The sequence below is a fragment of the Camelus dromedarius genome, chromosome 28 (assembly GCF_036321535.1).
Source record: "Camelus dromedarius isolate mCamDro1 chromosome 28, mCamDro1.pat, whole genome shotgun sequence".
In the NCBI taxonomy this organism is placed as follows: Eukaryota; Metazoa; Chordata; class Mammalia; order Artiodactyla; family Camelidae; genus Camelus; species Camelus dromedarius.
The window spans coordinates 6,379,001-6,392,119 of NC_087463.1; the positions used below are offsets into that span (position 1 = coordinate 6,379,001).

The 13,119-nt window shown below is 46.9% G+C and overlaps 1 protein-coding gene across 1 annotated transcript in view; it reads right to left on the reverse strand.

Moving 5' to 3' along the window:
* The window catches only part of LOXHD1 (lipoxygenase homology PLAT domains 1), a 152,179-nt gene that overhangs the window by 54,170 nt on the left and 84,890 nt on the right, over positions 1-13,119 (reverse strand). The window contains exons 21-24 of the mRNA XM_064480296.1: positions 12,663-12,796; positions 5,355-5,524; positions 4,451-4,555; positions 331-459 (exon numbers count right to left, since the gene is read on the reverse strand). Coding sequence (XP_064336366.1) covers positions 331-459; positions 4,451-4,555; positions 5,355-5,524; positions 12,663-12,796 — 538 coding nt within the window. The remainder of the gene's footprint in view (positions 1-330; positions 460-4,450; positions 4,556-5,354; positions 5,525-12,662; positions 12,797-13,119) is intronic.

Here is a 13,119-nt window from a genome sequence, read left to right on the forward strand (position 1 = left end):
AACAAGCCTCCCTCGTGGTTCTGATACACACTCAAATTTGAGAATCACTGTTCAGGGATTCTCAAATCTGGCTGCACAGTAAAGTTTCTGAGGGTGGGGGTTTGGGAAAAGCTTTAAAAATCGCCAGTGTCTTGGCCCCACCCTGACCAATGAGACCAGAATCTCTGTGTGCAGCAGGGGTTCCACCAGGCTGAAGGGACCAAGGAAACCGTATCAGTACGGAAGGCAGGTGACATCCACATCTATCTCAGATTCTTTCCCAGACACCCTCAGGGACCTGTCCATGGTCCTCATGTTCTTAGCTGGGAACAGAGGGGAGGGAAGTCAAACCTGAGTTGTCATGGCCAATCCTGACTTTCCACAGGTCTCCCAGGTCCAGGGTCTCCACTGTGAAGATTTCGATGCTGTCCCTCTCAAACTTGTCGCTGTTGGTCTTGGAGGATTTCAGGAGGGTCATTCCTGCCGACCACATGAGACCTTCAAACATAGTCTGATCACTTCTTTTTTTGTTTGTTTTAATTCTCGGGGTGGAGGGTAAGTAACTAGAATTTGTTTCCTTGTTTATTTTTAATGGAGGAATTGGGGATTGAATCCAGGACCTTGTGTACGCTAAGCACGCACTCTACCACTGAGCTATACCCTCCCCTTTTGACCACCTCTTTTGGTCTCTCCTCATAATGACCAAATTTCTGAACTTTCATCATATTTAGACTGTGCAATTACCATCCACTGGGCATTTTTGGCACTTTGTGTGTGTGTGTGCCCTTTTATTGAGCTTTGCAATAACCCTTTGATGTATGTATTTTTATTTCCAGTTTGCATCTGAAAAAAGGAGACTCACTCAGAAATTAAGTGTCTTATTCAAGATCATCCAGGAGAAAATGGTGGAGTGCAAGTCACACACTTCAGTGACAGAGTCATCCTCCCATGATCCCGGGGGAAACAGGGGTTCCCCTGTTGGGATGGGGTACGTGGGAATTCTCTGGAGACTCTTCCTTGGATGACAGGAGGTCCCCCACAAGCCTGGTCCATCCTGGGACTCTGGCTGCGGTGTCGGTCTGAAATTTAAGGTTGTCTCAGGGTCCCTCGCCATCCCCTCCTGCCTCAGCATGCACCACATTGCCTTCAAGTCAGTCTCCTTAACCCTGTAAGTCCCAGCCCTTGTAGGAAGTCTTCTGGTAATCATAGACTCACTGTAGACTGGTTTCAGTCCACAAAGAGTCAGACAGACCTTGGTTCAATCATCTGGGTAGCCTTGGGCAAATTATTTAATTCTCTGAGAGCTGGTTTCTTCAAATGTCAAAAGGGGTGGTCTTGGTGCCTTCCTCATAGAGTTGTTGTGAGTCTTTACTAAGACAGTGACTGTAAAATGTTCGAGAATGTGCCTAACACATAGAAATCCCTTGGCAAATAACAGCAGTTGTTAGGGCCCCTCAATTTCATTGACCGTGGTTCAGTAACTACTCCAATGACATACATTTGTAAGTTTTGACCAAGTTCACTCATTATATCTGCATTATCTAACCTATTAAATAATAATAATAAATGTTTTATTGAGTGTCATTTTGTCTCAAATATTTTACATGTTCAGTTTCATTAAATCCACAACTCTATGAGACATGCACTAGTTTAATCTCCATTTTACAAGTGGAGCAAACTAAGGCACAGAGAGGTTAAACAACTTGCCCAAGGTCACACAGCTAATAAATGGTAGAGCAGAAGTTTAAACCAATCAGTCAAGCCTGAGTCCCTGCGCTATCACCACACCACTGTATTAGCAAGTGGGCACCCCAAAGTCGGGGATTAAGCTCCTTCATTCTACAGCAATTCTTGGCACAAAGCTGCAGACCCACAGGATTTTGAGTACATACATGATGACCACTTGAGGGAATGGTTCTTCCCTCTGAACTCAGCAGAATGGCTGGACAGGTGGTCCAAGTGGATGGCTGATGCCAACATTACATGCCCCCTTCTCTGACTACCCTGACCAAGATTCCAGAATGACTCCAAGATTCCTTGAGCATCTCATATTGAGAGTACCATGGAACCTACTGACTGAATCTCATTGGAGGTTGGGAAGAGCCACCATTGCCCAGGTGGCTACTGAGGCAGACATAGAGATGCTTCTGCCTTTGGAACAGAAGAAGCAAGCTGGCAGAAGAGACCACTCACTGTCTGGACTGAGGAGCCCCTTCATTACAGTTTTGAAAGGCAAACAGAGTGACACCTCAAGGAAGGGCACAGGAAATGGTGAAAACTTTCAGAAAGACCTGGACAAAGAATCAGCCACCATTACCAGGGGGAGAGGATATTGAAGGGAAGATAATTCTCATGGCTTCCAAACACTTGTAGGTGGGAGAGGTGGCAATGAGGGCAGGAGAGAGGGCAGGGCTCTCTGCCATCAGAGTGCAGTAGGACTGACTGAGTAAGAGTTTAGGAAGAAACTCTTACAAGAATCAACATTCACAACCAAGGTAGACAAGTCACATCACCCAGAGATTTTTAAGAAAAATGGAATTGCCTTTCTCTGATGGGGCTGGTTGCGTGCAGTCTTTCAAGAGTCAGAGGTGTGCAGCAGCACCCAATGGAGAAAGGCTAGCCTCCTTAATAATGGCGGGGAAAATGGATCTCTACACGTAAAATGATTAATTTGCATCCATATCTCACTCCATACACAAAAATCAACTCAAAATGCATTACAGATTCAAACGTAAGACCTGCAATTGTAACTCCTAGAATAAAACGTAAGGGAAACACATCATGACATTGGTCTTGACAATGACTTCGCAAACAGGACACCAAAAGCATAGGCAACAAAAACTCAAATTAACAAGTGGAACTACATTAAACTAAAAAATTTCTGCACAGCAAAGGCAACAATCAACAGAGTGAAAAGGCAACCGACAGAACGGGAGAACGTATTTGCAAACCGTGTACCTATGAGAGTTTAATCACCAAAACGTACAAGGAACTCCTACAACTCAAAAGCAAAATAACTCATAACCCAATTTAAAATGGGCTAGGGATTTAAACAGACATTTCTCCAAAGAAGACATAAAAATGTCCAACAGAGCATGAAAAAAATGCTCATTGTCACTAATCATGAGGGAAATGCAAATCAAAACTACAATGAGATGTCATCTCACACACGTCAGGAGGCTACTCTCAGAAAAACAAAAGACAAGTGTTAGTGACGATGTAGAGAAATTGGAACCCTTGCACACAGTTGGTGGGAATGCAAAATGGCGCAGTTGCTATGGAAAACAGTATGAAATTTCCTCAAAAAATTAAAAATAGAACCACCATATGAACCCACAATCCCACTTCTGGGTATATAACCAAAAGATTTGAAATCAGGTTCTTGAAAAGATATTAGCACTCCCATGCTCATTACAGCACTGCTCACAATAGCTAAGATGGGGGGGGGGGACCTAATGTCCACTGACAGATGAATGGATAAAGAAAATACAGTATACACATACAGTGAAATATTAATCAGCCTTTAAAAAGGAGAGTCTCCAATATGCAAAAATGTGGATGGTCCTTAAGGACATCATGCTAAGTGTAATAAGTCAGACACAGAAAGACGAATACAGCATGACTTCATTTAAATGAAGTATCAAAGAGACATAAATCAAAGCCTGGAATGGTGGTTACCAGGAGCTAAGGATAGGAGGAAATGAGTTTTTAATCAACTGGCATAAAGTTTCAGGTTAATAAGCTCTGGAGATCTGGGGTACAACACATACCTATAGTCAACAATAATGTATTGTACATTTTGTCTACTGAAATAAATGCACAGCCTAAAAGTTGAAAGTTATGTTTTATTCGGCAGGAGGACTCGAGCTGGGATGACAGCCTCTCAGATCGCTCTGAGAAACTGCTTCAAAGAGGCAGAGGAGGAGCTAGGATTTGTAGGAGGCTTACAACAAAGACCAGGTCAGGCAGTCAGAACATTAAAAGATTACTTGTTAACTGAAGAAAACCAGACATCTCAAGTTAAAGAATTTAGCGCTTTTCTATGTATGGGAGGCAGCAAACGTTTGGGCTCATTGAGTTCATTCCTTTGACAAGCACCTAGCTATCTAGGGCCAGTGTCCTGTCCTTTCTTACTGAGTCCCAGCAAAGCGCACCGCAGAGGCCGGGCTGTAGGCTTGTCTTCACTGGGGGGTGGCGGCAGCGGCTGATGACTTGATGGCTTCAGCATTCTTTGTTTACTGATATGGCTTGCAGTATTTTTTGCTCACAATTTAAAATTTGGTGAGAAGATAAGTTGCATGTTAAATGTTCTTCCCACAATAAAATAAAATAAAACAATAAAGGGAATTTTTTTTTTAACGTTTTCTTAATAGAGAGAGACAGAGGCATGACCAGGATTTCCTTGGAAAGTTCCACTGAATCTCCTAGTCTCCCTGGAAAGGAAAGTCTCAGTCCTGTATTGCTTTCTTACCAGTGTCATCTTGAGTGCCAAAGAGCGTGATGAAGACGTTGGCATCTGTGCCCGAGTTCTTCTTGTCCCCAGTCTTTATGGTCACTGAGAATGTGGTAGATTTATCTGCCGGGAGAAGAGTGTGAAGTGAGTGGTAGATTGCACCTCCTGTGAAGGGAGGAGGCAGAAAACTTCCTGAGCACTTTTCCATGCTCACGCTGACCATTTCTGTAAGTCCCTTTACTGCAGCATGCGCTGTTCTACAGTTGCCTTTAGTCTGGAAAATTTCTGAAGGCAGAGATGAGGCCCCCCACATCCAGCTCACATAGGAAACCCTCAGTCAATAAAGTTGTAGGATACTTAGGGAAGACTTGGGGTGACTGTGAGGTTCAGAAGCTCACCAACCAGGAGCCCTGGCCTCACTCCTCCAGGGTGGGAAGTTTTAAGGATGCAAGTTTCAAGGAAGGGAGCTCAAGCATCATTGAACTATTGAAAGTCCATTCTTTCCCTTGACAGAAATATATTGAATCTATAATGTGCCCAGAAGAGAGGACACAAGACTAAGTCAGAACCAGCTATAACCCATTCTGTCCTATTCTGTCCTATTATTCTATTCTATTCTTTCTTCATTCCATTCCATTCCATTCCATTTTATTCTATCCCATTCCATTCCATTCTGTTCCATTCTGTTCCATTCTGTTCCATTCCAGTCCTGGCAATAACTTCATGCCAAGCCATGTACTTTACACCCAGCCTTACGCCCCCTTCATCTCCTCATTCTTGCCATGGAGAGGCGACTGGATAAACTGCCAGAGAAGGAAGTGCCCAGAGGCCCCAGGGGGAGGGAAGATGGAGACCTGGGGGAGTGGGGAGAGACAGAGGGGAGGGATGCTGGAGGAAAGAAATCAGCTCTCATTTAGAAAACCTTTCTGCTCCAGGGCCAAGTTGTCGAGGGGGTTGCGGTCACCACCTCCCCCGCCCTCCTCATCCTCGCTTGGTGGCAGCACATAGGACTCGTCTACTGGCAACAGCTCCCTGGACAGCTGGCCGTCATCCTCCTCCACCGCCAGCCAGCGCTGGCATGGAAAGTAGTACCTGTGAGGATGGGGATGAGGAAAGGTTGGGACGGTCTCTTTGCTTGTTGTGTTTGTTTTATGAGGGGGTGGTAGTTGGGTTTATTCATTTATTTCTCTTTGGAGGAAGTACTGGGGATTGAACCCAGGACCACGTGCACGTCAAGCATGCGCTCTACTACTTGAGCTATACCCTTCCCGCCGCTGGGGAGGGCTCTTTGGAAAGGTCTCCTGAAGGAGTGGTCTTGGGCTGAGAAATGAAAGGACTTCATGGGGCCCAAATGCCCTGTCTCCCCAACCCCGCCTCCGGCATTGCTCTCCCATCCTACCGAGCCTGGGAATCAGCCCCATTAGAGCCACTTGCCTGGGACAGACAACACACATGAGGTGTGGTTTCCAGAAAACCTGTTGAAAATGGCTGTGCAACAGTACCTGGGCACAGCAGACCCTCAGTCAGGGTCATGTTGGAGGGACCTGGAAGAAGAGGGGCTTCTGGGGACTGTTCCTGCCTTTTCTAGAATCAATCTGTTAGCCAGAGCAGAGAGTATTGTACACAGCAGGTGCTTAATACCTAAGGATTGAATTTATGAGTTTTAATGGAATGACCCAATGATGCTTCTGGAAGGCACAAAGAGTATGGCCGAGGAGCTGGCACAGGAGACAGCTGGTACCATCCGGAAGGGAGGTTAGAGTCAGACTCCTCACTGTAGAGGCTGACCCAGCACAATGGCAGGAGACTGCAGTGACAAAGGACTCGCCTGCAGAGCCAAACTGGGTTTGAATCCTGGCTCCGCCACCTACTGTCATGTGAACTTGAACAAGTTTCTTTACCTCTTTGTGTAAGGGTTGCCAGACTTAGCCAATAAAATCACAGGACTCCTAGTTAAATTTGAATTCTAGGTAAGCAACGAATGATGTTTCAGTATAAGTGTATCCCATCCAATATTTGGGACATACTTATACTAAAATATTATTCGTTGTTTATCTGACATTCAAATTTAATTGGCCATTCTGCATTTTATTAGGTAACTCTCTGTGGAAAGAGGATAAAATTGCCTTTTGTATAGGTAGTTGTGAGAATTACATGAGTTAAACATTTTTAAGTGCTTAAAAAATGTCTGGCTCTTGGTGTGCGCTCTTGGTTAAGAATTTACTAATACTGTTGTGCTTGTTATTATCACTATTATATTTCCTTTCTTTCTCTTCAGCCCATGCCTGGGATCTCGGGAAGCTATGGGCTGGACAGTTCCCACGGGATCCCTAAGCTTCCAGAACAACTCAGCAGGTCTGGGAATGCAGCTTGTCTCTAAGTTGGGGCTGTTCCACCCCATCTGCACCCCTTCTCCACCACTGTCCAGATGCATAAGCTGCATTCAGGGACTGGTCGAGGTCTGGAGAGGTGGGAGCATCTCTGTCTGGGCTCCATATCCCCCCACAGTCCTTACTGCCTTCCCGTGTCAGCACGTTAGAGCAGCAGCACCAGAGAGCGCCCCCCACGGGCTCGATAGGACACAGAGAAGCAACCGTGCATTTAATTAGTTGTGGATTTAAAGGGTGGGAGGAACTCAACCTAGGGAGATATAAACTAAATTGCTATGAAATTAGTGTTTAAGTGAAAAATGAATATTGTTCCACTTCTCAGCCTTTAAATGCCTGAATGGGAAAGTTAAATTTTTGTTCAATCAAATAATTTATGAATACTAGTCTTTTGTTCTAAATTACAGCCAATTAAGGGAGAGAGAGAGAGAAATAAAGAAAGGAGTGGAGTCGGGACGGAGGCAGAGACAATGAGAGTGTGGGAGGTTGGAGGATAAGGACAGAGGGAGAGAGACGCATAAAGAAAGAGTTGGGAGACTTATTCCGGGAAAGAGAAAAAAGTCAGGAAGACCAAAGAGGGAGGGGACAAGCCGTCCCACACCTGTGAAGAGCGCATGCGTGCGGGGAATCAGGGGCTGGCTTCTTGGTGCCCCCAACCCTGCCATCCCTGAAACACCTGCACTGAGACATTAAAGCCCCTCTGCGTGGCCCCAGCTGCAGCCTCCCAGGCAGCTCACCTCTGGATCCAGCTCCCTGGGCAGGAGGGCAGGAGCCAGGACCGGCCTGAGTGCTGGGCATCCAGCCTCTATCTCCACAGCTCCAGCAAGCACCTGCTGGGTGCAGAGGACTGAGCCCCTTCCCCTTTCTCCCACAGGAGTAACTCCTGCTCAAGCAGGTCTGGGGACAGGAGTCAGTGGGGATTTTTTTAGGAGCAAAGGAGAAGAGAGACATTCGGGTCTTCTGGGTAGGTAGGCTCACCACTCCACTTAAGCGAGGGCTGTGGAAGGAAGAGCCAGGGCTTGGATCAGCAGGAGGTTTAAACTGAGCATTGAAACAAAGCTTGGGGCCACCAAAAGTACGAGTTTCACTTGAACATGAAACTGGAATGAACGGATTGCAAAACTGACATTTGTAAAATGTACATAACACATGGCCTTTCCCATTTTGTGCATAGAGACTGGAGCACGTCAAATATAAGTCTACTGGCGATACTGGCAGAGCAGTGTGGCAACAGACTGTGGCTCTGAGACCCGGGAACTTTGGGCCTGTGCCCCTTTTCTCCCCCTAACATGCTGCGTGGCCCCTGGGCCCGAGTTTCATCACTAAGAAGACTGGATGAAACCATTTGTGAGGTCTTTCCTGTCTCAACATTCTAGGACCCCCAAGACCCTGGAGGAGTGAGGGCTTCCAGAGAATACTTTCTTGTTAGATGAAACTTATGGGGGAAAATATCCACCAAATTCTTGTTCAACCCTTGCTTAAAAGCCCACCCAACATGTCTGCCAAATGTAATGAAATTCAAGACTAGTTATCTGTCTTGAATGATTAGGGATCTTATGGGACCCCCATCAATTAGAACAAGAACCTACGTCTTAAGGCTGAAAACAGAGGTGCAGAAATCACAGAATATCAGACTGAATGTGGACAAAAAACACCAGATACCTCTCTGAGTTTTGTGGCATTTTCCTCTTCCTCTTTGAAACTGAGTGATTCGATTGTGTTGCAGATCAAAAGAGCAGCTAGTTGAGTATTAGAGGAGGAAGGAAGATGAGGCACAAGGGAGGGGGTGAGACAGAATGACTTAATAAAGATGCACTAACTGAAGATCACAGACCCCCAAGTATCCCACCATTTCTGTCATGTGTTCCAAAATCCAAACATTAGAGGCTCATAGCTTTGGATATGAGAAGGACTTGGAATTTTTAACTCCTTGCTAATGTACTTAGAAGCTCTGGGCTGGACGGGCTCTCTAAGAGCCAGGGCATGGTTTGACACATCTCCTTCCACTACAGGGATGAGCGTGGAAACATACACTGAGGGAAAGCCTCCACCGGCCTGAACCTCTGAGTGATCACAGGCGCGAGGTCCCCTGATGCCCAGCCCTGGGCAGGCGTTATGAGCAAGAAATAAGCTTCTGCGGTGTGAGGCCACTGACATTTTAGGCTGCTTGCTATTTCGCAGAACTTCGCCTATTTTGACTGATATGACTTGAGATGTCAATAAATGGACACTCAATGAATGTTCTCAAATACATGGTCACTGAAGTGATGAGAACAGAAGAGGTTGCCAGGAGCGTTTATTTCATTGTCTGTCTCCCCTGTTAGGCAAACCATATGCCCCATGAGCTCAGGGTCTCCTCACTCGCCGCCGTGTCCACAACCCCTGACATATATGAGCTCCCACAAGTATCAACAGAATCAGAAGGCGTCACCTCTCCAGGTGAACAGCTTTCATTTCCATCTTCATCATTCCTGCCATAACTCTTACATTTTTTAATCAGCTGCCATCCTTTTATTGAAGATGCACTTCCTTTTCTCTAACAATCCCCTTAGAATGTGATACCTCAAGCCAAGCCAAGGCTCCAAGAATTGTCTGAGCAGAGCAGAGGAGAGGAGGAGGACCAGTATCAACTTGTTCCAAATGTGATGTGGCTGTCAATACGAAAATCAATCTGACACTTTTTTAAACCATCATTTTCTCAGAGTGGCCTGGGGTGGGTGGATCCTCCCAGGCTAGAGGAGGCAGGGCGAAGTCCACAGATAAATTTTCCCAAGCTTGCAATTTTCTCCCCGCCCAATGGACGAAAGGGATCCTTTTATGAGAGGATGTGAGTCTGGGTGTGAAGCCCCAGTCAACCAGTGAGAGACCTCAGATCCCAGGAAAGTCCACTCAAAAGCCATCCACAGCTGCAAAACACCATTGAAAAGGCTTTCCACGTCATTTGATCGCCTCCTGCCAGCTTGGAGCTCCTCTTAAGGACCTCAGGCACTTTCTATTTGGAAAAAAGGGTTTTTTTGACAATTGAATTAGTTTTACATCAATTAGCCTTCTGCACCCCTTTCTCCTCCTGGTATTTCCCCCTCACACTCAGCTGCTCTCCAGAGCAGTCTTGGCGGCCAGAAGGGCTGGAGGTGGTCCTGTGGTGGCTCTGCTGGGTGCTATCCATCTCTGGACATCAGAGCCTCTGCGACACTCTGAGCTCTCCCTGGGTGACCCCACAGTGGTGTCAGGGGCTCCAGACGTCGCATCCCCTCCTAAGCCCTTCTGCTCAGGCCAGCATCTCCTGCGGATGCCGGACAGCACCTGACCAGGGGATGCTGAGGATGGAGAGGTGGGGTCTGACTCCGCTTCTGACAGAGGCAGTGATGGACTGGGGGTGGGGCGTGAACAGCAGAGAGGAGTAAAGGGCATCCGGTCCGCATGGAGGCAGGTAACTGGGTCCAGGGTAGTCGAGGGATGAAGTCAGTGTTAACTTATCCTTTTGGCTGCAAAGGCCTTATTAAGGCCCCAGAGGAAGATGGTACTCTACAGGAGAGAGCAGATTCACTACTCAGATTCTGTTTCCTCTGAATGTCCATAATCTTATGTCTACACCCCAGAGGAGGCTTTGCTCAGAGTCGCTCTCAGCTTGCAAACGGTTGGAGCCAGCTCATCACAGGGCCCTCACTGCTGCTCCAATACCAAGGAAGCGAAGAAGAGTCATCACACAGCACCGACAAGGAAGCGTAGCGAAAGAAGAGGAGGAGAGCGAGGAGTGGAGGAAGGAAGCAAAAAGAGAAGCAGAAGGGAAGAGGAGAGAGGAGTAACGAGAAGGTTCCATTCACAAGAGTAATAAACATATACATCACTTGAGCATAAACACAACAAGAATGTGCAGTCTGTGTGTAGAAAATGCACTACTGAGATCCCTCAAGGAACACTTGGGTCGATGGAAATGTGTGCCGGCGGGGGGCACTTCATACTCTAAATAAGCAATTCTCCGCAAAACAATCACAATTCCAACAGGATTTTTTTTCAAATCATTTAATATCTTGATTTGAAAAAAGGTAAGGTTAGCTAACATTCTTAAAAAATCATGAAAGAGGACATGTACTGACAAATGTTGAGATAGATTATAAAGCTACGATAATTTAAAAATTGTTGGGCTGGCCCAGAAATGCCAAGTCAACAGAACAGAGTTAACTGACGCCAATCAAGCTGAGAGGGGAAGCTGGGGATGTTGACAGTTTGTCCCTGTCTTCACACTCTTTGCAGCACGTTATCCTGTCCCAGCCTAAATGCCTTAGGTTTTGAGAACATCTGGAGACGTTTTAAGTTGGGCTGGCATCTTTAAGCCCATCTTCAAGATGGAGCAGCTTGTCAGGGTGGGAGGCTATAGCTCAGTGGTAGAGTGTGTGCTTAGCATGCACAAGGTCCTGGGTTCAATTCCCAGTACCTCCCTTAAAAAAAATAAAACAAATAAATAAATAAAACCTAATTACCTCCTCCCCCAACAAAAAAAACCCCCCAGCGATTTAAGATGGAGCAACTCGTCCAGGGTGACTAAGGGCAGAGGACCCACCCCAGGTCAGGACTCTACTTCCCAGCCATGGGCTTGGCGCACAGCCCTTTAGAGCCATCACGGTGACCTTATGGAAATCCATGACATCATGTGTGAGCTGTGCCTGTGTCCCCATCTGGAACATATCTGGGCTAGTGGGGCAGGGTGGAGGTGGGAGATGGGGTGAGCCCCATCAGTCCTTGCCCTGCACAGGGTTGAGCCCAAGAAGAGGTCACGTTCCTAGAGACATGTTGTTTAATTCAACAAATACTTATTTATCGAGTGCTGGATACATTCCAGGCACTGGCAGGCCCTCCGCAGCTCCATAACCCACTCAAGATCTTGCCTACATTCCCCTCTGCCTCCCTTGGCCCCTCCCACCACAGCTCCGGGCCTTCATGTCTATTGCCCCTTGGCCCCTCTTGCCCAAAAGGCAGCGTGGCCTAATGGTGGAAACACACCAGCTTCATCACTGATGGTCTAGAGTTCTGGTCCTTGCTCTGGCACAAATTCACCCTAGGGCTGCAGCTTCACCTCCCGGGTGTGGTTCCTTTGTCTGTCAGGAGGACAATGTTCCCTTCCCAACCCAGCTCCTGGTGGTAGCTGTGAATCTGGAGCAGGGCCAGCAAACCATGACCCATGGGTCAAATCTGGCCCATCACCTGCTTCTGTATATCCCCCAAGCAAAGTGTAGATTTTATATTTTTAAGTGGTTGAAAAAAATCTGAAGAACAGTATTACTTTGTGACATGTGAAAATTACATGAAATTCAAGTTTTGAGGTCCATAAATTAAGTTTCGGTGGAACACAGCCACACCTACTCACTTAGGTATCATTCATGGCTGCTTTTCTGCAGGAAAGGCAAGGCTGAGCAGTTGTAACAGAGACCAAATGGCCTTGAAAGCCTGACATATTTGCTATCTGGCCTTTCCAGAGCAAGTTTGCTTATCCCTGGTCTAGAACATTAAAACTATGTCCTAGAAGTCACTTCATACATGGAGAGACTTATGGGTACGAAGTCTGGGCATGGAGACAGGACCACAGCAGGGACAGAAAACCCGACCTTCTGAAATGATGCAGGTCAAGAACCGGATTGGATGTTCTACCAGACTGTCACCTGTCAGGGCACGCAGCTGCAGGGGCTGTCCAAGGAGAGGGACGGGAGGGAGGAACGCGCCCCCAGCCAGCTCCATGGGCCAAACCCACGTCAAAGCCACCCCCACCCCCTCCCTCACTCATCACAGCCACCCCACCCCACCCTACTTTCCATGGCTCTCCCTCCCTCCCCTCCAGTCCCACTCACGTGATCTCATTGTTCACGTCGGTGATGTCAATTCTGTCCAGGAACCAGCCTGGTCTGTTGCCTGAGTTGTCATGGCGAATCCGAACCTTGGTCAGGGCCCCCAGGTCAATGGCATAGATGGTGAAGGTGTCTGTCTGAGAAGGGTCAGAGTAGCACTCAGGGGATGGCAGCCTTCCCCACCTTGCCATCAGCTTCACCCTCCCAGGACCTGGGGCAGCCTGAGGCCGGTTGTAAGACCCAAGGCATTAAGGTGGGGGGCATGGAAAATGCAGCCAGTTGTCTTGTGTTTGCACTACTGGTTTCTGTTTTTGTTCTTGTTTTTGAGTTATCATAAACATACAATATTGTATTAGTTTCAAGTGCACAACATAGTGGTTCAATATTTTTATACATTATGAAATGATCACCACATAAGACCAGTTACCATCGTCATCACAGAGGTGTTACAACATTAATG